Here is a 24153-nt window from a genome sequence, read left to right on the forward strand (position 1 = left end):
CAATGCATTAAAGCAGTAGTTCAAGCTGCCATTATAAAAAATAAAATTAAATGTCCATTCAGTATGTGCATCAATACAATCTGCACACTGACAGGTGATTAGCTAAGTTGCCGATCAATCCCTTCTTCTGTGATCGACCGGCGAAGATTTGGCTTGGGGGTTTACTAAATGGCATCAGTGCAGCAGAAGAGGACCCAAGATGCAAAGTTATATGGGGAAGATCATGTGACCAGGCAGGTACTAGGTACAATTAGTTCAATGCTAGAGACAAGGTAGGGCTCAAAAAGGGGTGTACCAGACCTCGTTTCGGAAGGGGATGTGACTTTGTAAATGGTTGCTATAGGAACAAAAATTGCTGGTTACAGTATAATACATTAAAAATATCTTTACCAATTGTTGATTTTTAAAAAAAAAAAATGCTACAGTACAAGTTTTTCTCATACTACAGAGCTGATTTATTATTATTATTATTTAAAAAAACACATGTAGTAGGATATTGCTTGAACTGCAGCTTTAAATCATTAGTTCTGATGGGCAGGAAAGTTCAACTCCTTTGGCACAATGATACATCTGGTACAAATGTGATGTCTGGTTAATTATAAATAGCATGTTATTAATTACAGTTGGACATTATGAAATCAGATTGATTCAAATATTAATTACATCTATTAATTAAGTTTATTAATTGTTAAAGAAGCTTTATACTCTCTGACACGAAAGGGTTAATATTCCAAATTATAACATGCTTTCTCTATGAATAACTTCCAAGATCTAACATTTGTTCCTGTTGTATTTTGTCTAATATGTAATACTGCGTAAGATTCTTATCAGTTTGATATTGTGCCACCCCTCTAGAAACACTTCATGAGACAGGCCTATTGCTACTGTATGTCAGATTAACAAGTTAAACACTATTTAGCACGGCTTCTTAAACTAATGTTAGGAGTGCATGGACTTTAGAGAGTTTCCTATCAGTGCATCTATTGCTGTCTGCGATATTTGGTCGCTGATGTTTCACCACGACCTACTGACCGCTGACACTTGGCCCTGGCATAGCCCGCTGCCAAGACACCACAGCCGGCTGTTCGCCACTAAGGTACAGTAAGTGACTAACCTTGCCCCTTACCCTAAAATCACCTAATGTTAACCCTTAATACTGTAGCCATGTGTAAAATTGGTGTACATATCTCTTTCTCATGCTGGCAGTAAACCTGGTAAGTATGGAGGATTGCCAGCAACAATCATGGAGGTTTGCCCTCAAACCCTGGTGAGGTGTCATATGTCCCAAAGGAAGTGACAACATGCTGTGTGTCCACGATTAGTGACACAGAGGGTGTCTGTTTTCTGGAGGTGATATAAGACACAACACTGCCTAAAGTTAGCAGTACAGTTCAGTTGATGTTCTGACTCTGTGCAGGAGAGTCATGTGGAGGTCTGCAACAGTGTTGCAGTGTCTGATGCAATAGCTGTGAGTCTGGCAGTTCAAGGCAGAGAGACAAGCTGGTGAATCTCCCTAAGGGGAGAGGTGGATAGCAACTCTATTAGGAGAGGAGGAACCTTCCAGATGGAGTGCAGCAAAGAAATGAGCGGCTAAGCTGTCTGCTGCGAGGGACAGTCTGCCTATACTTCAATAAAGATGCCCTTGTTCACAAGAACCCCAATGTGTGAGTGTGAAGTTACTCCACAGCGGAAGGCACCACCAAGAAGGAGTTCCTCATCAGAACCATCTCCTTGCGGACGCAGAGATCCTGATGAGGTGGAGGCGCTGCACTGTATGTAGGTAGGACTCTAGCACACTACCTCAGCTGCCTGTCTGGGTTGACATTCCCCATACAACATCATGCGGGAGACTCAGGAGTCCTGTTGCCAACATGTAATGGGGACTGGATAGACCACATGGGCCAATGTGAGATTGGGTGGGTCAGTTAGGTCCAGAAAATCCGTTACAATACCAACGTTACCACTACACTAAAAACCTTAGCCCCTTACCCTAAAACTCTTTATCCTAAGACTCAACCCTAACAGCTAAAACACATTAGGTTAGCCCCTACTTAACTACTAAACCCCCTACACTTAGCCTCCTGCCCTAACCACTACAACCCCTAAAGTTAACCCCCTACCCTAACAACTTCAACCCCTAAAGTTAACCCCCTACCCTAACCACTACAACCCCTAAAGTTAACCCCTACCTTAAGAGCTAAACCCCTAAACTTAACCCCCTACCGTAAACACTAAAACCCCTAAAGTTAATACCCTAAACGCTAAAACCCCTAAAGTTGACCCCCTACCAAAAGAGCTAAAACCTCTAAAGTTAACACCCTTACCCACTACAAACCCTAAAGTTAACCAATTAACCTTAAAAAAAAACCTACCTTAACACCTACCTTAACATCTACCTTAACAGCGAAGCGACCATTCTGCATCTACTGTACGTGGTAAAATTAAATAGTCTTAAACAGAATAGAGTTAGAACATACTGTAGATGAAAAAAGTGCTGAACATACAATATTGACACTTTGCATGACAGTCTTGGACAGTGCATTCAGGCATAGTTGTAATTTGTTTATGTAAAAGACATGACAATAAAAGATCATCTATTTTATATGAGCTAGGATATTCAAAAATAAAACAAGCACATTTTGCATTAGCACGTTCTGAATATAGTGGGATATTTTGGTGAAAATTGTTTGAAATTAGCAGAGCTTTTTCCTTTGCATTAGTTATTTGCAAAGATTTTGCACCAAATATTAAATCTAGCCCTGGGCAACAAACTACTGCAATAACGGCAGGTTTGGAAATAAGTGCTAAATAACATATTCCCTAATGTGCACTGTGCATATTCTTTAAAACACATTTACAATACTTTTAACGCAGGTGGTTTAACCAGAGCAAGTTAAGTAGAATGCTTCCCGTGAATATTATTATATTAACCTGTTTCTAAAGAAAATCATATTTCACAACAGTGATTTTTAATAACTGGTACACATACTGTACCCAAACTTTTAATGATTAGAGGTTCTGAAACACAATCATTAAGAGACCATAGTCAAATAGCAAGATGTTAATCATTAACATATACTGTATGTAATAAAATATACAACAAATATATATAGTGTAATTGCTAGGCATGCATCATGAAAAGGTCTTGGGTAACTAACTAGTGTATGTAGAAAGTCTTTCAATATGTAATTAAAGATAGAAAAATACCATAAATTACAACATTATTGCTATTCGATTACATATGCTCCACTACTTTAGCTGTTGAGGCATTATGGCATTCTCCCAAAAATGAGTAATGTGTGCAGAAGAATAACGGTGACAGTTACCCCTGTATGTGTTCCTTGCACTACTGTCTCACATTCCTCCCCAATGTTTATATCAACCAGGCCTTGCTGTGCAAAAAAAAACCCACACAGTATAAAAGTGCATTAGTGGAAAATTATTTTATTTTCAAGAGGCAAGATGGCTCTGTAGGGTATAGTAGAGTCACAGTTTACAAATCAGAACAAGTCCTTGTAACATTTCGATCACTAGCCTGGAAGAAAAACTTTGGTAAACGTTTCTTTTAATTTTTTTTGTAAAGTATCAACCTCAAAATCTGCAATACAGCATTGCTAGGAGAAGCGAGTTCACTTGTTTTTCTTGGACAATAGTTTGAAAACTGAGTGTAATCTGGAATTCATCATATATTAATCTACATTTCATAAATATACAAGTAAAATATACTGTATCTGCTTTAAATGCGGTCTAGAGCTCTGTTCTAGCCATTTTCAAGCAAGAATACAAATGGAAAGCTGCTCTACTCTTAAAGAACTGATGTGAACATTATGTGCTTGTCTTCTTCCTATTAATCATTTGCTTTTGTGAGTTGCTTAAAGTCTTTTCAATTGAGGAGATTAGTGTTATTCCCTTAAATATTCTTCATGTTTTCATTGGCAACAGGGAAAATATCAACCTTAGTAGAAAGCACTGTTTTCCCCCCCAGACATAAAAAATCATGTCTCCAAAGGAAAAATATACAGTAGCTTTAAAAACATTTTTTTAATGAATTTATGCCTTTCATACGTCAACGAATACTGAAGTCTCCAATGCATGAGTTATGCACGTTTTTCCTTTCAGAATGTAATCCTCTTTTTCTATTCCATGTGGTACTACTGTGTTTAGTTTCCCACAAGATGTAAGCTATAGAGTTTCCCACAACGCTTTTCTGTTCAGTTTTCCATTAAGATGGTTTCCTTGTCCTCAGTGTGAATCCTGAAGCACCATGTCCCAGCGTTGGCTGATGGCTGTGGTCTCACATGGGTTGATCACAATCTCTCTGTTGTTCTCATCTGTATCTCCTATGATTTCTGTGTCGAGGCAAAAATGAGACGCCATGTGCTCGATACGTGAACCGACTTTACTCCATCTCTGATGAAGAAGAACAAAATATAAGGCGTTTGTTGAAAACTGCTATGTGACTTCTAGAACAGCAGGACTCTCGAAAGATTCCATCCCATACCATGGAAATTCTATCAGACAGGAGGGAACCATGCCGTGAAATTATTATATACTCTATTTTCAGAGAAGGAGAAAGGCTTCATGTCATAAAGACTATCCCCAGCAAGAATCTCGGACCCCATTAATTATACAGCATTCAGGTCACATGTGGTTAGGTACACTAGCCAACAATATACCTATAATAATCTATCTGTGGTGGTGACAACACCCATGTGGTTGTTCAGTTATCTGATATCAGCATTGTTAGGCTAACCGTATACAAGAGGATTACCCATGCTTCATCATAGGATTAGTATATATAAGTATCCTATGAGTACATAAGAGTTAAGCATAGGGATTGATTAACAGAGTCTTATAACTTGCACTCCTCATTGATGTAAATTTTATATTGAACACGATACACACTGTTTAATTTTGGATTGAAGGTTTAATATATATGTGTACCATTATTTTAATCAAAGTAGATTAAATGTTAAGTTTTAACAGCCCAGGTGTGCACCGTTAAATGTGCTTCTTGCTGAGGATAGTCTTTATGACATGAAGCCTTTCTCCTTCTCTGAAAATACATTTTCATACCAGCACATACAGTAGGTAGCACCCGAAATCTATCTTGATATCATAGGCTACAATCATATAACATAAACATCAAATTACTTACTCTAGTGAGCGATATACATCATATGTTTTGTATTATATACTCTACCTTCAAGTGAATAAAAGCCTGTTGAGAACCTAACCTGTTAGTCTGGAAAAGTAGCAGATTGGGAGAGTGAGATGTCTTGACTGTGTGTGTTGGGCATTAAAAACCAAAAATGTAAAGTTAAAGGGACATGTAAAGAATACTGTAGATACTATAAGAGAAAATCCCCGCTTTATGGGATGGAAAAATTGTACATTAGAGATGCTTTCTCAAACGTACAGTAGGACATGCTTGGAAATAGTTTGCAGAGGATAATAGATGTTATGTCTTCAATACATAGTGGCTCTATTCAGTATACTGTAAAATCTTCCTCTTGTTAGAGAAGCTTGAAACCCTAAGGAAGGGGTGTGCAAACGGTGGGGCGCACAACATTTTATTGGGGGTGGGGGCGGGAGGGGTGCAGTGCTTACAGAGGCTTTGTGCTCTTCCCCACAACTTTGAAATAAAATGCAGGGGGAGTGCGTGAGGCCTCTGTATGCCTCTTACCTTGTCTCAGGCGGCTTCTGGCAATGCGTCGCCATGAGAACACGGAGTCAAATTACACCGCCGATGCTGGAGAAAAGGTAGGGGGGGGAGGGGGAGGAGCAAGCAGGAGGGGTGAGCATGCAGGGGGGCGCAAAGAAAAAAGTTTGCACACCCCTGCCCTAAAGACATGGGGAATATGGCTTCACAGTATATTAAATTGGAGTCTGAGTAAGGGCAAATCATTATTCATCAGGGAACTCAAGTCAGAAGCAAATGTTGTTTCATTCTGTATGGAAAGGGTTGATTCATTCCTGTTATCTACATATATGCATTTATAGAAAAAGCATATGGATTTCAGATCAAATCTTTTTTCTATACAATTTTTATTTTATTACACCTAATGGACACATGCAATTACAAATGAGAATGAAGGCAACACAAAATAACACACCCTAAATAACTGGATCACGTGAAAATATAAACAACAAAATTGTTAACTGATCTGTCAAAAACGAAACAAATGAAACAGTCTCCCACTGGCATTAAGGAATCCTAAAACTAAGTGATCCGTTAACTTACAACACAGACTCTCATGAATATTTGGGTGATTAAGATTACATTTATATTCTAAGATTTTGGAGGCTGTTGCATAGTTACACCAGAGAAAATACATAAAGAACATAAACGTGGGAATAATGTACAAAATCAGACACAGAGGGGTCTATTTACTCAGAGCGATCTCCCGGCTGCAAAAGTAGGGCAAAACCAATGCAAAAAAGAGAGCTGTATTCCTCAACGATAAGGAATCCCATTGAAAGCAGTGGGGGTTGTTCCTTTGATAAATCTGGTGCAATTCTTTGCACAGAATTTGCCCCAGTTTTGTAGCCAGGAGACTTTAGTAAATAACCCCCAGTGTGTATTAAAACTAAGTATGGACGTAGAGAAAGCACTGTGCTCCCGTTAGCTACTTATACAGTATTGTTACACATGTCATCATTTTCTTACTTGTGATTTCTCTAAGCTAAATGCTGATTTAAGAAGTGGACAAGCGCAACTCAAGCCGAGCCAATAAAATAAACCTGCCTATAATCATGGGTAAGAAAATTTGTAAGTATTTGCAAGTATAATATAAAAATGACCTGTTTCCCGTCTTCTTCCTTACAAGGCATGAGAACCACTTGCGTTCCTGGAAATAAGGTGGGCACGGATAGGCAGAGCGTCTGTTGACTGATCTGCTGAACCTGAGAATATATCCATTCCTGGAAAGAAAAAAACACGAACAAGCGATCAATAACTTCAACCCAATTCCCCCTCTGGATTTCAATTTCTCTGACTTTTTTTGGTATACAAAAATGGAAGCAATAAGAAGAATAAAACTAGGAAATGGAAAATGATACTTATGTGCAGTACCTTTCTGCAGGTAGTACCTGTCAATTTTTATCTAGCAAAGAAGAGCGCTAAGATTTTTACAGTATGTCTATTACACACTACAGAAGATGATGATGATGATGATCTGAACTCCCCACAAATGTATAGTGTGTACATAGTATGATTGAACACATATTTTAGAGTGTTCTGCACAGATTCTATTTTTTATTAAGGTTTAAAAAATTCACACATAAGAATACATACAAATATATAAACAAGATATATGAATTAACCCCTTTGTTTCCAGTGGGCCCAGAAACACATTACATTGCATAGGGCAGTGAAGATATCAAATGTAAGGCAGGCTACAGAATGCATAACACAAATACAATACCAGCAATGTTTGATGTGAGTACTTGGATATGTAATTTGGACTCCTGTATATGTAGCGTGTCGAGAGAGGTCATTATTAAATAGGGATGTATCAATTATCCCCTCTCTCTATCCATGTTAACAGGATCCCTTTCAGTTGTAGAATTGCTGTCTCATTGATTTGAGACATCCAAAAAATAGCAAACACGCACACCCACAACTTGCAAAATGTAATATGCTTTCATTGAATCAACTGACCAATACATTGACAAAGTAGTCAGACACGTATCCAGTGAGCAACTGCATTTAAAGTTAACATTTCCGGTGACATCATTAGCCATTCTTCAGAACTATTGGATTGAACCCATTGATTTGTGACACATTAAATAGAGAAAAAAAGCAGAATAGTGTACATACAATATCTGCGGTGCCTGTTTCAGTGCTTTGCATTCTTACATTAACAAAGGAGACAATGTAGTGGTTGCACACGCCAACAGAATGGCAATATTTACAATAGAGGAAGGGAATGCCACAGAAATGTTACAGTTTTGTCTCCTATAATCTATTGTCGGTACTTGGAGGGACTGACTATTTGTGTGGCAATTACACTGTACTCTGCGGTATTATAAGCACGGAGGATTCTGGTCATCTCAGCACCATCCGTCTATAATGTTATCGACAGGCATGTGCAGACCAGCCACATGGCTTCCCATTGTAAGACTTCTAGGCGCTAATGGTGAGTGGTGATAAAAAAAATGTTTTTTCTGCGCATCATATAAGAGATGTTTAATGTGCCTTCACTTTATTGCAATTATAAGACACATTTCTAAGTGCAGCTGCACTTTACATTATCTCAAAGCTTTTGTAAGTTATGCAGCTCAGCCTCCTCTGTCAGTAATGTTCTCGGTTTTTATTCTTGTCTACAATGCTCCTGCTATTTTATTTTAAGCATGGCAGCTTTCCTGGAATTGATCATGATAAATGGCCAATGAGAAGCGTTTAGAAAATGAATTCTCGATATTGAAATCAATTTGACAAAAAGACATTTCCATTCTGCAAGAAGTGTTGTTCGTATAAAAGAGAAATTCCAACATAAAGTAGATTTGGTGGCTAATCTAAGAAATATATTTGTTTCAACAAAATACATTTCACTGGTAAAAGGTAAATTAGTTTGGTATGACACTATAAATACATAGGAACAATGCATATTTTAGTCTTTCTATGTTAGCAATTTATATTCATTTTGATTTAAATGTACTTTTTTCTACAAATCATGCCTTTTTTACTATTTTTCTCTAATGAAATACAGAGTTTTGCATGTATTCAATATACATAGTGGTGTTCATGATTGATGCAGCTTGCAATCCGGTATCTTTTACAGGGTTAAGGTGTATAGGGTTAACTTTATCACTGTGTTTATTGGTGTGATCTTGGACAAACACCCCCCCCCCCCCCCGCCGTCCCCCGAAACTTCATGATGTCACTTTATGGGCCGCGATTAGTCACTTTTATGGGCCGTGATTAGTCACGCTCCTTTCACCTGTATCATGTAAAATAGTTCTCATAAGGAACATTGAATGCACATCACATTATCTTGACAAAGGTCAGTGTGTTTGACCGCAACGTTGATCTGTGTGAATCAAAATTCCTTTTTTTTTGGTATAATAATAATTTCTGTTTGTATATTTTGCCACACTCAGAAGCACTACTTTTTGACACTAATATATATGCTGTACATATGATGTGAGGGTGGGTTTCGGGGTTCTGGTAGCTTGTTTGGTGAATGCAGCTGCTGTTTGGAGGTGTGGCCTCTCCTCCCCAGGGTTTAAAACTCACCCCAGCCCACCTTCCAGGTACCTGCCTGCAGAGAGACCCTGGGTCAAGCCTCTTCCTGCTTCCCAGCTCTTCAGTGCAATCTCATTAATCCTCCTTAAGAGGACTCCTCGGAGCTTTGGGGCACTGCCATGGTAAGGTAAGTACACCTTGCAAAGCAGATTTTCTTTAGCCAGCCTCGGAGCATGTGACCAGTGTTTCCACTTTAAAATGTCAGATTTCCTGGTCCAACCCCTACATTTTTTGTTTGTTCTTGGTCAAGAGATCCATTTCCTGATCCAAAAAGTTGATAAGTAGATTTAACAGCAGTTTTAACTGATAGGATGTACAAGATGCGCCTCTCTGTGTGATCTCAGGTAATAAGCCTGCTGCAGTCAGTGTGCGAGTCTCTGTGTGTCTGTTACACAGTGTGTGTGTGTGTGTGTGTTTGTGTGTGTGAACAGTCAGTGTGCGAGTCTCCTTGTGTCTGTTACACTGTGTGTGTGTGTGTGTGTGTGTGTGTGAGTAGTCAGTGGGCGAGTCTCTGTGTGTCTGTTACACAGGGCGTGTGTGTGTGTAGTCAGTGTGTGTGTGTGTGTGTGTGTGTGTGTGTGTGTGTGTGTGTGTGTGTGTGTGTGTGTGTGTGTGTGTGTCTCCCCAGTGGTCGGCTAATTTAAAGTGAGTGACATGTAAGTTCTAACCCCATCTCATCATGTTGAGATATATATTATATAATATACAGTATAATAACTATATCCAGGGGCATAGCCAGGATTGTGGCTGTGGGGTATTTGGACTTGGCGGTGGAGCACTAATTATGCACCGCCAGAACAAGTTATGGCCACACAAAGCGCTGCGTGCTGCAGAGGTGACCTGGCATTGCACCAACACAGTCGGGTTATATTACGTGTATAGTACAGTCAGTTTATACTCAGTGTCAGTGTATACACCGACCCAGAGTATATAACCCGACTGCACTTTTTAGATATTAGTTAGCAGTGATAAGATATATGGTATATTGCTGCGGTGGAAGCACTGTATGCTAGGTGATATGGTGAAAAGCAGGGTTGCAGACCTAACACATGAGAATGTGCTCACAAGTGATATTTGTATTTGCAATATATATATATATATTATACACCACACTTATTAAGGTTATGGTGGGTAAAAAAAAGTGAGAAAAACCCTCCACAGTAAAGCATATAGCAACTGTAAATATCACTGTATGTTCATTGGGTGAAAGACAAGGTTGCAGACATGCAAATGAACATACAGTAATATTTACAGTATATATATATATATATATATATATATATATATATATATATATATATATATATAACATGATAAACTATTGTAATTTATGAGTTATCGTGTAATTGTCAGCACAAAACATGAATTCCTTTTGTATAAATGGATATTGCATATACTGTATAAACCAAATAATTTGTTTATGATATGTATTCAGAAAATTACAAGAACAAGGAATTTGAATACCTGAGACATTGTTGACGCCCCTTTAAGGCTACTACAAGGTACTAGATTAAGGGATGGGGAATCCTGTCCTTCGGTCTTCTGGGACTCAAGGCATCTCTGTCTTTGTCTAATTATTCCTGATTTTGATAGGGGTTCCACTGGAATTCTGCAAGACAAATGCATTTATAATTTGTATACATGTATCCTTTACATTTATTTCATATTGTTATTACAATACAATCGTTTCTGAGGTGTAGATGGATGACTGAATAACCAAAAAGTGATTGTTATATTCTAGAAATATAATCTACGGTTTAATTTTATAGTTTGTTCCATGGTATCCATTGACTTTACAAAAGTAGAAAGTGGATATTTAAAGCAGCAAGGGGTCCAATGAGTGGGACATTGCTGCTTTCAATTGGAAACTCTGTTGCCACATTTGTATTGTAGTTCTTTGAAAGAAACTACCTAAACATTGCGTTTTTTCGAGAGCAAGGAGCACCGTGGTTTGGACTTGCGCCATTTCCGGCCATGTGATCACTTCAGCAGTGATGTCATGGCTCGTGTAAATGGAACAGGAGGTTCTGTTTCGATTGGGCTGACCACTCTGATGGAAAACGAGTAATAACATGAGTCGTGGTCTACCAGGTACATCAATAGGGCAGTGTAAAGGTTAATTACAAGATCACTCACTATTTCCCACAGGAATATTTGTTAGAGCTCAGTAATTTATTTAACTATAGATGTTAGTCATTGTTTTACACAGCATGGCAGAAGAAACCAATCTGACGCCATGTTTCTGAAAGACATCTCACTCTGAGTACAAGATGAGTACAATGTAACCGGTATAGACCTGTACATTATGAAAGTTCAGATTTGAATTGCAATTGTTTGCTCGTCATACCAATGTAAGAACATGGTTAGGAGAACATGAGATCTCATTAGCTTGTCTGCTTTTATTTAATTGCTGAGCTGTCAAAGACCCACCTCGCATGTTGTATATTTTATTTATAAAGAACCCAATCCCCTTTCTGCAGCATTTGACAGACCTCACACATGGAAAAATAATATAATTAGACATACAGCAAGTGCACATAAAAAGATAAAGGCAGAGATACCATATAAAGTTGAGAAGAGATATACACTGGCGACACACTTTATTCGAGCTCGGCTAGTCCCACGAATTCGGGTATACCCGGGTGTATTGAGGTTTGTGACTGTTTTCTGCCCGAGTGCATTGAGGTATTTTCCAGGCAGGGATTGAAGCATTTTATTCCCGCTGGCTGCAATACTGCACAGTATATATATATATACTGCATTACAATTCATGAATTTATGCCATCTGGTAGACACGCGAAGCATTGCAGCCTATTAAATCCTAATCATTATCATTTAACAGATCAGCCGCCCGTCAGCCAGGCATGAACCATGGCTGGGAAGGCAAACACAACGGGGCTTGTCAGAGGTGAGGAGCGGCGCATTCCAGGTATCTGCCAGGTACATACTGGGTATTTGCTCGAATAAAGTGTGTCGGTGCAGTAAAGAGGAGAGGAAGAGCATTTTATAATTAATAGAGACTTTAAAGAGAAGCAATAAAGGAATCTGAAGAAAAGCCGAGGCAGGTCTTGGGAGAGAGACATCATTCTAACCCGAGATTGTTGAATGGTTTCTGCATGTTGTCAAAGTTAGAAATCCTGATGTATATTCATGTGACATTTAATCAACATATGCCCTCTTTATTTAATCATAATATGGTTTATTGCTGTTATTGTAATGGAAATTAAATAATTTCTCAAAGCCGCCACCAGCCTAAATTCTTTCAAAACTAAAGCTGTCTCACATTTTAATCTGGTCTGTAACTGTTACATACACCTATAATACATATTATCTTTAACTGCGCATGCAATGTCTTGTATATAATGTATAACCCTGCTCACTTATACTGTGTATTTGTAACCATGTATTTGTCATCATAACTCTGTGCCCAGTACATACTTTAAAACGACTGGTAGCACTAGTAATACACAGTATTAGTTCCTGGTAAAACATTTTATAAATAAATAAATAAATGTGTCTAGCAAGGCAAGTCATCGCTATGAAATAACTAGGGAGAATTTCAACATGTTAACAGAGTTAGGCAACGGAAAACCGGCATTTAACAGCAATGCTAATGCTGCTGTTTATTGGTTGTAAACTAAACATATATACAACATATAAGCCTTTGCAGTCACAATTGTGATACTTACAGTATTATAATATTTGTTATACGTTGGCGTTTTCTGATTGCGGTCTTACTGTAAATCTATGGTATAGCGCTTCAAAATGTTGTTTTATAAACTAATAATAAGAATAGTGTCATTTTCCCCTCAGAACACTTTAAATGCCATGATAACTGATTATAAAAAAAGATGTTTAATACTGAGCCTTTTCTACAGTACTCTATTTATATCCGGTACATCTAATGTGCCTGTGAAGGTATCTCTCGAGGAACATTAGACAAACTGCTTTTTACGGCAAGCATAAGCTTAAAGGGCTCCATCGATTAGAATCTAAAGTCATTACCCAGAATCCCTGGCGGCAGTGGAGGCATCGTATGCTAAAAAATAATGGTGAAAAGCAGGGTTGCAGACCTGGCTGAGACATGGTCATGTGCTCACAAGTGATCTTTGCATTTGCTTTTAAGGAGTGAAACAGTTTAACCCTTTTCCTTTCTACTAATGGAAACAAATGACAATTCTTGCCTTCAAGGAACATGATTCCTGATGAAAGTCTTGTACTGTAACTGCACTGAGACATTAAAACTCAGTATTCTGATTACAACATCAAATCAACGTGTGTTTAATTGAAAGCACTTACTGCAGTTCTGGGTAAACATTTTCCAAATACCATTTGAATGAATGGCATTTTAAATTTTTCCTCAGTGACAACCTCTTCTGGATACTACAGAAAGACAAATGGAACAGTTATATTGTTGATACTAGGTTGTATAACACTGTTTCCCTATGCAGGAAAACAGGTTCTGCACTTTTCATTTACAGTAGCATGTATAACGAATGTCAAATGGAACAAAGGATTACAAAGAAAAACATGTAGACATGATACCCAAAGAGGTAAAGAGCACGTTCGAAGAGATTGTGTTAGGACCTGCAAAAAAGCGGGGACACCTTGGCATGATGTACAAGCTTATAATGCTTTGGCCAACTAATTTAACTAAGTGGCCCCCACTTATAGTAGAAAAACAGTTAATTATTTAACTGTATGATTTGTCACTTTGGATGTAGCATTGGGACTTACTGTTTTTTGTATGATGCCCAAAGAGTAATATGCTTAAGTCTTGTAACATAAAGTGGCATTGACTCCTTTAGTGCAGCATGGTGTCAAAGGGCACACATCGGATTGCAAAACCTATACCCCAGTGATCTTAACCTTCATTGATATTGAGGGAAGAGCGGCTACCAAGTCGGAACCATCCTTAAGATAACAGCAGACTCCCCACTCCCCCCAATACGCCCTATTTATACTGATGTTCCAGAGACAGAAAGAAAATGAGCAGTAGTAGCTAAGGTGAGATTAATGTAAGTAGAGTCGTTTTATATTGCTGATTATACCAGCAATTAACGTGTGATGTAAAATTATATGTGATGCCATTTAGCATAGCAAGCTGCTTAGAAGACAGCTTAATTGGCTGAAACCTATAATATTACTACAACAGCTCATTGTTAACTGCGGAGTAAGACTCAAGAGAATAAAGATGCCTGGTCCCTGAATTATTTACTCATTCTCTGCAGGTAATTAAGGCGAATACTAATTGTTTCAATAGGGCAAGATTAAGAGAATAGGGAAAGCCACAGTCTCACATGTGTCGGTGTATGTCTGCTGATTTGTTATAGAATTTATATTGCGAAACGATATTGAGAATTTGCAAACAACAATATCATTAGGCAAATTAATCAATGGAATAATTTTTTGGTTGAGAGAACCAGAAAATTGGCTGTGGATGTATCCTGTTTTTCAGTTCAGAAAATCAATGATCAATAAAAAGTACAAAATCCCATTAGGTGTGAGATGTCATATTCTTTCCTGGCTAATGAACACAGCATCAAATATAGGAAACAGAATTAAAATGCAATTAATTGCTGATGCAGCCATAAGCACAACAAGTAAATAGCAGCCCAAACTTCACATAGACCCATTGGGGTTCAGTTATCCAGGGCTCCCAGCTGCAAAAGGAGGGCAAAAAAAACCTCTGCACCAAATGTATCCAGGAAACACATTTCTAATGCATTAAAATGGATTTTCTTTTTGACAAATGTAGTGTAGTATTATTGCCTCGGTTCTGCAGCCTCGAGACGTTGATAAATTCTCTTGCTTGTGTCAGATGTACAGTATCAAACGTAAAACACTGTCGGGTAGGGGTGGGGCTATTTAATAATGGCAGATGTAGGATTCCCACCCACATGCTGCGGCCTGCTTCTAATGTTTCAATGAATAAATGCAATAATTACTTTTAATTGTTGCCATGATTGCATGGGGCTAATCTAATGCATCGGAGAACATTGAACCACTAACGCCATCTCCGACGTGGCGGCCCCAAAAAACGGGGCAAAAAAATAGGTGTGAACATTAATTAATTAGGTAACAATTTACTAAAAACTGTAGACGTGCCCCCTTTCAGCTATGTAAATACCTTGATGATGCTAGGAGCGGTACCTGACACTGTACCCAAATGAAGAGGTCAGCTTCACAAATGTCAATTGACAGCTAGACAAGATACTGTCTATTTAAACCATTTTATCCGAATTTTACCTTTTTTCCCCCTCTCGTAAATAGCCCCCTAGATTTAATACAAAACCGTGAATAAGTATTTCCAGGTCAATAGATTCTGTGAAACAGTGCATAGGCTGTAAGGTGCCTTATGGCTCAGCAATGCTTAATACATATATTCTATTAGGAGTGGCTCAATGAGTTAGACTCTGTCACTGATAACACTGTGTTTGAATCAGGGGAGCCTGGTTCAATTCCCACGCGACCTTGGACAAGTCACCTTATAGATTGTAAGCTCTTCTGCGCAGGGACTGTGTCTGTAAAATGCCTATGTGCTGGAATTGTAAAGCGCTTTGAGTTCCAAAAGAAAGCGCTATATGAAATTAAATTATTATTTAACATAGATTTTGACTAAAAGTGAAATGGAACCTGGGTAAGCTGTTTGAGCAATAAAAAGATATTAGTAACTACTGTATATAATTCATAGTTAATTGGCCTTCCTCTATCTAGTTTATGAATATGGGCATCCTGCCTTAATACTGTACATTACCTGTAAACAAGTTGTACATTTAAAAACAAATGTAATGTAATAAATTGGTATAATTTGTCTACCGATTAAAATGCTCAGGCTATATTTTCTATTGCAGTAAACGTTACTGGGAAAAGTAAGCGCCTTCGAGCTGGTAAAATATAGTTATGCATTATGCGTTCGGAAATAAAAGGAAAGAACAATATAAATCTCTGAAGAATAAATCCCCTGCAAAAGTTTCTGCGTGCTTCAATATCTCAATGAATACACATTAGGAACCTTTTACAATGAGAAGCTGGTTTTCCATTTCCTTTCATTCTCCACTGGAGGGGATACGTACTCTCCGTATGGTCTCCCTTGAGCTGCTGGTCGTGCTGCATAATAATGCTTTTTGAATTCATCCATCCATACTTCAGCTGTGCGTTTGGTATTTCTGAAAAGTGACAGAAGCAGACCGGAGTTATCAATTGTGTGTGTCTTGCAAGTTTGCCTCTTGTTGCATAGTACAGATAACCAGGGTTGCACCAGCAGGGACATGTTAAGAAAACCAAACAACATCCTTTCTCTGCTAACACTTGTTTCTGAAAAAGAAAATGGATCATATTTGATGCTAAATGGCTCAAAGACTGAGCCACTGATTAAGGCACCTGTGCTGAAGCAGGGATATCCTTAAAACCTGACCTGTTGGTGGCCCTTGAGGACTGGAGTTGCCCACCCCTGGGTTATCATCACAAATTCAAAAATTACAGTCCCAACAAAAGACAGGGGTGCCCAATGCTACATCAAATTGACAAAACATATATGGTAATAAGTATAAAGTTTAAATACTTCAATAATAATAGTAATTACTTGGTTATTTAGTTAAACCCTTTGGCCAAAGCGTCGTAAGCCTGCATACCAAACGTCAAGGCATAACCAAAAATGCAGGTCCTAACACTAAAACTGTGAACCCTTCCTTTTACCTCTGTACTGCTGCGGCCGAGTTTATTCGAGCATTTGCCCGTTCTCGGCCGCAGCAGTAACCTGGCGGAACCCTCTGCCGCCGTCCCCCACATCGCGGGACCCCAGGGCTCCCTCGGGGAGCCCTGGACGCGCGTGCAGGGGGCGCAGGCACCCGATGACGCGTGACCGCGCGTCATCGCCGAGGGAGTGCGGCTAGCATGCCAGGGCATCCCCCGGCTTGCGGAGCTAGCCGTACTCAAATAAAATGTGCCGCCTCTGTATGAGGGGAAGCAACTACAGTGAGTCTTGTCCATTCAGCAAAATGTCAGAACCTCCCAAGTTAAAATATTCATGATGTGGTATGTGTAGGAGTTTGAGCTAACTTGGAATGTGTGTGTGTGTTAAACATTACAGTCCCATCCAGCAGCGAAGAGTCCTGTTATTCTGCAAGCACAGGGTTGTTAAAACATAGAAATGAGAATCTCTGCTGCCCAGTTCTCATCTGCTCCAAGATACTGGTAAACGCCACTCTTAATAAACCAAAAACCATCCATCACATAACATATTTTGGGTGAATCGTGACATTGGTCACAATGATTTACAACCATGGACCGGCAAACAAGGTCAGTGCCTCAATTCCTGCCTCAAAAATGGACATACTGTACCATTCATTAAGCCTAATGCCTTCCGAAATGGAAACAAGCACAGTAGATGTAAACTTTCTCATTAAAAAAACAAACGTGCATTTTCTCTTTTGTGGCTTTATTAAATATATTTGAAAGTGATATTTTTGTTGGAATAGGGTTTTTCTAATGTATATTTTTTTTTACAGTTTATGCAAGTGAAGTCGCAATGACAAATATAGGAAACCGTGTGCATTACATATGGAAATAAGCATGCAAATTAGCATTTTTTAATTAAGTATGCACCTGCTGTTCAGTTTCTCGGAGGACGAATTAATGTTGGACCTAGTGAAAAATTAAGAGCTCATTTTTTCACCTGCCTTAGTGTCTTGAGAACACCTGTGAAGCCGACTATTTAAATATTAATTTTGTCTGCCCCTTCTTCAGCCAGCTGCTTCCACTGGGCCTGTACTGGGGCCAACTATTAAAAGGGAAAATGGAATGGAACACCACCACCAAGGTACATCCAACTGGTGTTTTTCTTGTACATTTTTCAGAATAAGTAGCATTTTTATGAAAAACACACTCCAGTAGGGTTAACATTAACCCTCAACCATCCAAACAAAACAATAAGTGGCAAAAAAATATATTCTTCTAGTTTCTGCAAGAGTCGGTGAAAATAGGAAAAGAGGACCTGGACTTCCCCACCCGTGCAGGTGAGTATTATGGCTCATAAGGAAATGGTGCTCATCTGCACCTTCATGTATAATATGTGTAAGTGTTGTTTCCTAGTAAGTTAGTGCCAGCAGGGCCGGTGCCAGGGGTGAGCAAAAGAGGCAACGGCCTCAGGCGGAATTTTCTTAGGGTGGCCTTTTTATGTTCCTCCTTTTGTTCCTGGTACAACACCAGGAATGAAAGGAGGCAAAGAAAATGCCGCCCTAAGGGCTGGCTTGATGGCTGTGCCTTCAGTGCCTCTGTATGCTCCAGCACCACCTCCTGCTATCACATGGTATCGCGTCCCCATGGCAATGCACTGATAAGTGACGTTGCAACGTAACATGACGTCACGTAGCAGGAGGAAATGCTGGTGAAGCATGTTAAGAAGCTCCATGCTCTCTTGGGCACAGCAGTACTCTACACTCGTCTCAGGTGCCCGAATTTCATCATGCAAACCCGGCATGCCAGCATACTTGCAGTTACATACTAGAGCTAAAAGGAGTTACCATTTGTAAACACTGAAAGTCCAAGCAGATTTCTTGCATGTTCTTGATAAAGCTGATCAATATAACACAACATCTAAGAGAATAACATTTTCTGTTATTTTTGACGGAGAGGTATTCTCTGTGTTGTATAACTATCATATCCATCCTCTCCTTATGTTCTTGTTTGAACATTTTTTATGTCTGAATCCATTCATATATTGTGTGTATTAATAGAAGGATTATCGAGGCGTATGGAACAGCTCCTCCATTGGAAGTGGAAGACATTCTTCTGAACTGAGTTTGTCTTGCAGTATTTCACGTACAGCCTCCATATATAGAAAAATACTCATCCCCTTCTTGACTTCCTGAATGATACGGGAATGCTGTTGAATGGATGCCATTTGTCATCATTTTTGCAGCTGGATGCCGTTTATGTGACATGCTTTACCGAGGAGAAAATTATTAATGCTCTGCAGTGTTTATGCAGTGACGGCTCTTCGTACAGTAACATACGTAGGAGCAGGTGAACCCAGCTCTATTTTAGGGTCTGGATTAAATAGTCATGTCGCTTAATGTCTTCCAAAATGTTGTCAGAAGTTGGCAAAAATGCAGCATCTGCGACTAAAAAAATGATTATCCCTGTGAAGCCTGACGAGATTTGACAAATTCTGGGAACAAAGTTGGAACACTTCCACATCTCTACTAGGGATCCAGCAGAAACACAATGCATCTCAATAACACAGAGCTCCAGTATATAAATAATCTTCAACATTGTTAATAGTGACTGGCCACCCTTTTGCAGACTGGAGCTATTGGTAAAACCTCATCTGCAAGTACCTAAAATAATCAAAATGTGATATTGTTCCGTGATATCTTCAAATAAGATCATATTCTCCACTACACATAATACGACATCTGCTTAAACCTGCTTCTCCTAGGTTTTAAAAATCATGCATATTCAATCCGTGGCAAAGTTGGGGTTTCGGGAAAATAGTAGTGAGTGAATGAAAGGTGTTTTATTGTTACTTTAACTTCTGCCCGTGACATTGGAACTTAGAAGGATTTGACTTGTTGCTTGCTCTGGTGAGGACAGAAGCCTGAAGCCAAACGGGTATCTATTTCTGTTAAGATATTATGCTCGCGGTTCCAGAACGCTTTCAAATTATAAAGTGACTCACAAAAGTTATACAACGCGGATGCAATGAATTGGTGCTTATAAGTGGCAGAGCCTGACCTTTTTTGATGAAAACAATTCTGTTTGCTAACTTTGTTTTTCCTTCAGTCTAGAGGCTAATCTTCTTTTTCCCCTTTTTCAAAGAATTGACTGTTTCATCCACCTGAGCGCTTTCCAGTATCTGATGCAAGGATTACGTTTTGTTTGCTTTTAGTCTCTATTATTTTAACAAACAGGGTTCTGTAAAAGGTATTTTTACGGTCTGACTCTTATCTTGTTGACAATAAAGTTGAAAGTGTATTTCATTTTGGATATAGATGAAGAAGAAAAATGGGCATTGCAGTCACTGAAAAAGGAGGCTTGTCATGGGTATAATCTAAATGACTTTATTGGGCATAACAGCCAAGATTAAAACAGCACAAGGATCCCCTGACGCGTTTCCCGCCTCTTCGGGCGCCTTTATCCAAGGTTTCAACCATACTCACACCGTGATACATCGTTTTCAACCAGGATCACACCGTGATTACACTAATTTGGAAGATCTTTATTATCATATTCCGTCCCATACCATTTTTGTCAAGCCATTATTACAAACCACGTCCACCACAGTCATTTGGAGCACACACGGGAGCTCCTCTCCCTATTTTGTCAACATTGTTTAATTTTGGATAGAGTTTTTTTTTTTGTTACATTCCTGGCTTACGTGTTTTCGTTATTGTAAATGGGGAAGTGTCAGATGAGTAATTTGTAGAAAAATACAGTCGTTTGTCCTTACTTTGTGTGAGGATTAGAGCATTGCGGCGCTCACAGCGCGACCCCTCCTCACCTTCTTTACCTGTTACTGCCGTGGTACGTCCCCCTCGCCGACGCCACTCACCTCACACTGCCCTAGGGGTTCTCCACCGCCTCCGACGGTCCGCCTCTGCTCTGCGGCCTCCTCTCCCTCGTGCGACTGCCATTTGTCCCGGGCGCGCGCGTGAACAGCGTGCGCCGAGTAAAGATAATTTATTCACTACTCTAGCAGTGAAACCACGCCCCCAACTGACGAACATGCTATTTCCCCAGACCAAACTATCTCACCTGCCTGCCAATCAAGGGGATCTATCCTGGACAGCTCCATGCACTCCTCCAGGTCTGCCCCCTCTTCCTATTCGCCAGCCTCACTATATTATGTCTGTCCTACCATTCCCACATCGCTCGACATAGTTTCACTACGCTGGCACTTTCTCTCTTTATTTCACTCAGGTCATGACTTGGCTTGGCGGACGTCAATCTCTGGCTCTCGATCCCTGCTTGGACACCGACCTTCCGGAATTCTCCAATCCCTGACCTTGGCTAACGGCAACGACGATGGCACTTCTTTACAGGTACCGGCAAGTGTTGCTAAAGCTAACACCACCTGACCTGGCAACGCCTAAAACACCACACTCCGGACACGCTCCTTTTGCTGCGGGTGCGTGCTCATATACGTCCCTCACCTCAGTATAAGGGACGGGTCTGGTCTGCGGGCAGCACCGGCGTAACACTTTGGTGAGGAATACCTGGGCAATACACAATGGAATTGCCACAAAACCCCAGATAATGAAACACATCCAGATAAAAATAAATAAAAATCTGTGTGGTCACCTATTTAGGTCTTTAACTAAAATGTGACATTGCTGAATCAATCAATATGCAATCAGTTATTGGGAACGATGAATGTGGGTTAGAATAAAGTACAGCTCTACCCCCTAATAATGCTGTGCTTGGGGCCCAAAGAATCACATCTCGTTATAAGCGGATCGCGTTAGAAATAATGTACAATTGTATGCATTGTACAATAAAGTATTTAAGACACCAATAATCGTGTTGTAAAATATTCACAAATACGAAAATTGGGGGCCATGCTTGCATCGCGTTATAAGCGGATCAGCATTGTAACGGATCACGTTATATCGGGGTTGAGCTGTATATAGTCCCTTTATGTTGGGAGTCATGTAAGACTAGTTCCATTATCTATTGTGGGAAGACGTTATCTGAGCTATACTACATTGAGTATAAGTGAGGCCAAGGCCACTTGTGCTATAACTGAGAATAGGCTCACTCAGTCTGATTCTGAACTGGAAGCTGCCCTCTCTTCTGGTGGCCTCTCTCCTCTCACACACTGTGCACTGATGGCGGAGGTGGAGGTACAGGGCTCCTCCTCTCAATTTGCCGCTACTGAACCCTTCCTCTACCGCCATCTCTTTCTTTTCCTTCCTCTGAGGCTAACAATGTGCAGCTTTGTTCTCCTCTCCCTCTCCACATGGCAGTCATCTATCACCCACCAACCTCTACTCATCCCCCTCTGTCTTTCTCCCTGACTTTTAATCCAGACACTTCTTATTTCTCTCCATTGACTCCCGTTCTCTTCTCCTTGGGGACTTTCCCTGCCATATTGATGACCCCTCTCTCCCTTGGTCTTCCAGCTTTATCTATCTAATCTCTTCTGTTGGCCTTTACCAATGGACTGCAGGTTGTACCCACAAGGATGGCCACTACCTTGACCTGGTCTTCACTAAAAACTTTTCTCTCTGATTTCTCCATTTCCCCCTTTTCTCTCACTGAGCATAATCTCATCTCATTTTCTCTCTCACTTCTCCCCTTTTCCACCTTCATCTATCCCTTGATTCTGCAGAGAACTGTGTTCCATTAACCTACTGGCTCTTGATTCAACTTTTTGCTCCTCCCTCTCCTCTCTCTGCTGCAGACTCAGACAAACTGGTCAGGAACTACAACTCTGCCCTATCCTCCTCTCTTTATCTACATGCCCCACTTTCTCTCTGCCGTTCTCGCCCCTTCTAACCCCAAACCTTGGCTAAACTTCCACACATGCATGCTGCGTTCCTGCACTTGTTCCTGTGAATGCCTCTGGAGGAAATCTCACACTCTCGCAGACTTCCTTCACTACAAATTTATCCTATCCTGTTTCAAAGAAAACACAGGGCATAGAGCGCATACCTTAACGCGGTATGCAGGCTTATGACTCTTTGGCCAAAGGGTTTAACTAAATAACCAAGTAAATATTATTATTATTGAAGTATTTAAAACTTTATACTTATTACTTTATATGTTTTGTCAATTGGATGTAGCATTGGGCACCCCTGTCTTTTGTTTGTATACATTGGCCACGCTCAGTAGCACTCTTATTGACATATATATATATATATATATATATATACAGTGTTCGACAACCCTATACATTTACACGCCCGGGGCGGGTGGATTTAACCCCTGGGCGAGTAAATATTGGCCCAAGCAGAACACGTGTTTGTTTTTTTTAATTTCCCTGCTCACGCTGAATTTCCCTGCTCGCGCTGAAAAAAAAAAAATCCCCCTACCTGACAGCTGATTGGCGCGCGCTCCCAGTATTTGTGGGTGCGCAGCCAGGCTCTATATGAGCCCGCCCCCAACGGGCGGCCATTCGTTCTGGCCGGAGATCTGTTGGAGAATAAGTACTCTCCAATCCTCCATCTTGCGGCCCCTCTGCTCCTTCCCTGCAAGCCCCCTTACTCCCCGCTTCCCGCGCAGGGCAGGAGATGGTAGTGGGGGTGTTCCCCCCCTTCTCTCCCTGTCCCCGCTTACCCCGACTTCCCGCCGATCCCCGCGTGGGGCAGAAGATGGTAGTGGGGGTGTTCCCCCCTTCTCTCCCTGTCCCGGCTTATCGCGCGGGGCAGGAGATGGTAGTGGGGGTGTTCCCCCCTTCTCTCCCTGTCCCCGCTTACCCCGACTTCCCGCCGATCCCCGCATGGGGCAGAAGATGGTAGTGGGGGTGTTCCCCCCTTCTCTCCCTGTCCCGGCTTATCGCGCGGGGCAGGAGATGGTAGTGGGGGTGTTCCCCCCTTCTCTCCCTGTCCCGGCTTACCCCCACTTCCCACCGATCCCCGCATGGGGCAGAAGATGGTAGTGGGGGTGTTCCCCCCTTCTCTCCCTGTCCCGGTTTATCGCGCGGGGCAGGAGATGGTAGTGGGGGTGTTCCCCCCTTCTCTCCCTGTCCCCGCTTACCCCGACTTCCCGCCGATCCCCGCGTGGGGCAGAAGATGGTAGTGTGGGTGTTCCCCCCTTCTCTCCCTGTCCCGGCTTACCCCGGCTTCCTGCCGATCCCGCGCAGGACTGGAGATGGTCACGCGGCCTTTCCTTTTCTTCCACCTGTCGTGTGTGTATGTGTATGCGTGTATGCGTGTGTGCGTGTGTGCGTGTGTGTTGAA

General features: G+C 40.7%; 1 protein-coding gene across 4 annotated transcripts in view; it reads right to left on the reverse strand.

The window, feature by feature from the left end:
* Positions 1–3418: 3418 nt before the first annotated feature.
* Positions 3419–24153, reverse strand: part of GALNT14 (polypeptide N-acetylgalactosaminyltransferase 14) — a 500522-nt gene continuing 479787 nt past the window's right edge. For all 4 annotated transcript variants that reach the window (XM_075595460.1, XM_075595459.1, XM_075595457.1 and 1 more), the window contains 5 exons: positions 16327–16419; positions 13550–13633; positions 10715–10859; positions 6805–6924; positions 3419–4410 (listed from right to left, as the gene is read on the reverse strand). In XM_075595460.1, coding sequence (XP_075451575.1) covers positions 4243–4410; positions 6805–6924; positions 10715–10859; positions 13550–13633; positions 16327–16419 — 610 coding nt within the window. In that variant the 3' untranslated portion in view covers positions 3419–4242. The remainder of the gene's footprint in view (positions 4411–6804; positions 6925–10714; positions 10860–13549; positions 13634–16326; positions 16420–24153) is intronic.

This window comes from Ascaphus truei, chromosome 4 (genome assembly GCF_040206685.1).
Source record: "Ascaphus truei isolate aAscTru1 chromosome 4, aAscTru1.hap1, whole genome shotgun sequence".
Lineage (NCBI taxonomy): Eukaryota > Metazoa > Chordata > Amphibia > Anura > Ascaphidae > Ascaphus > Ascaphus truei.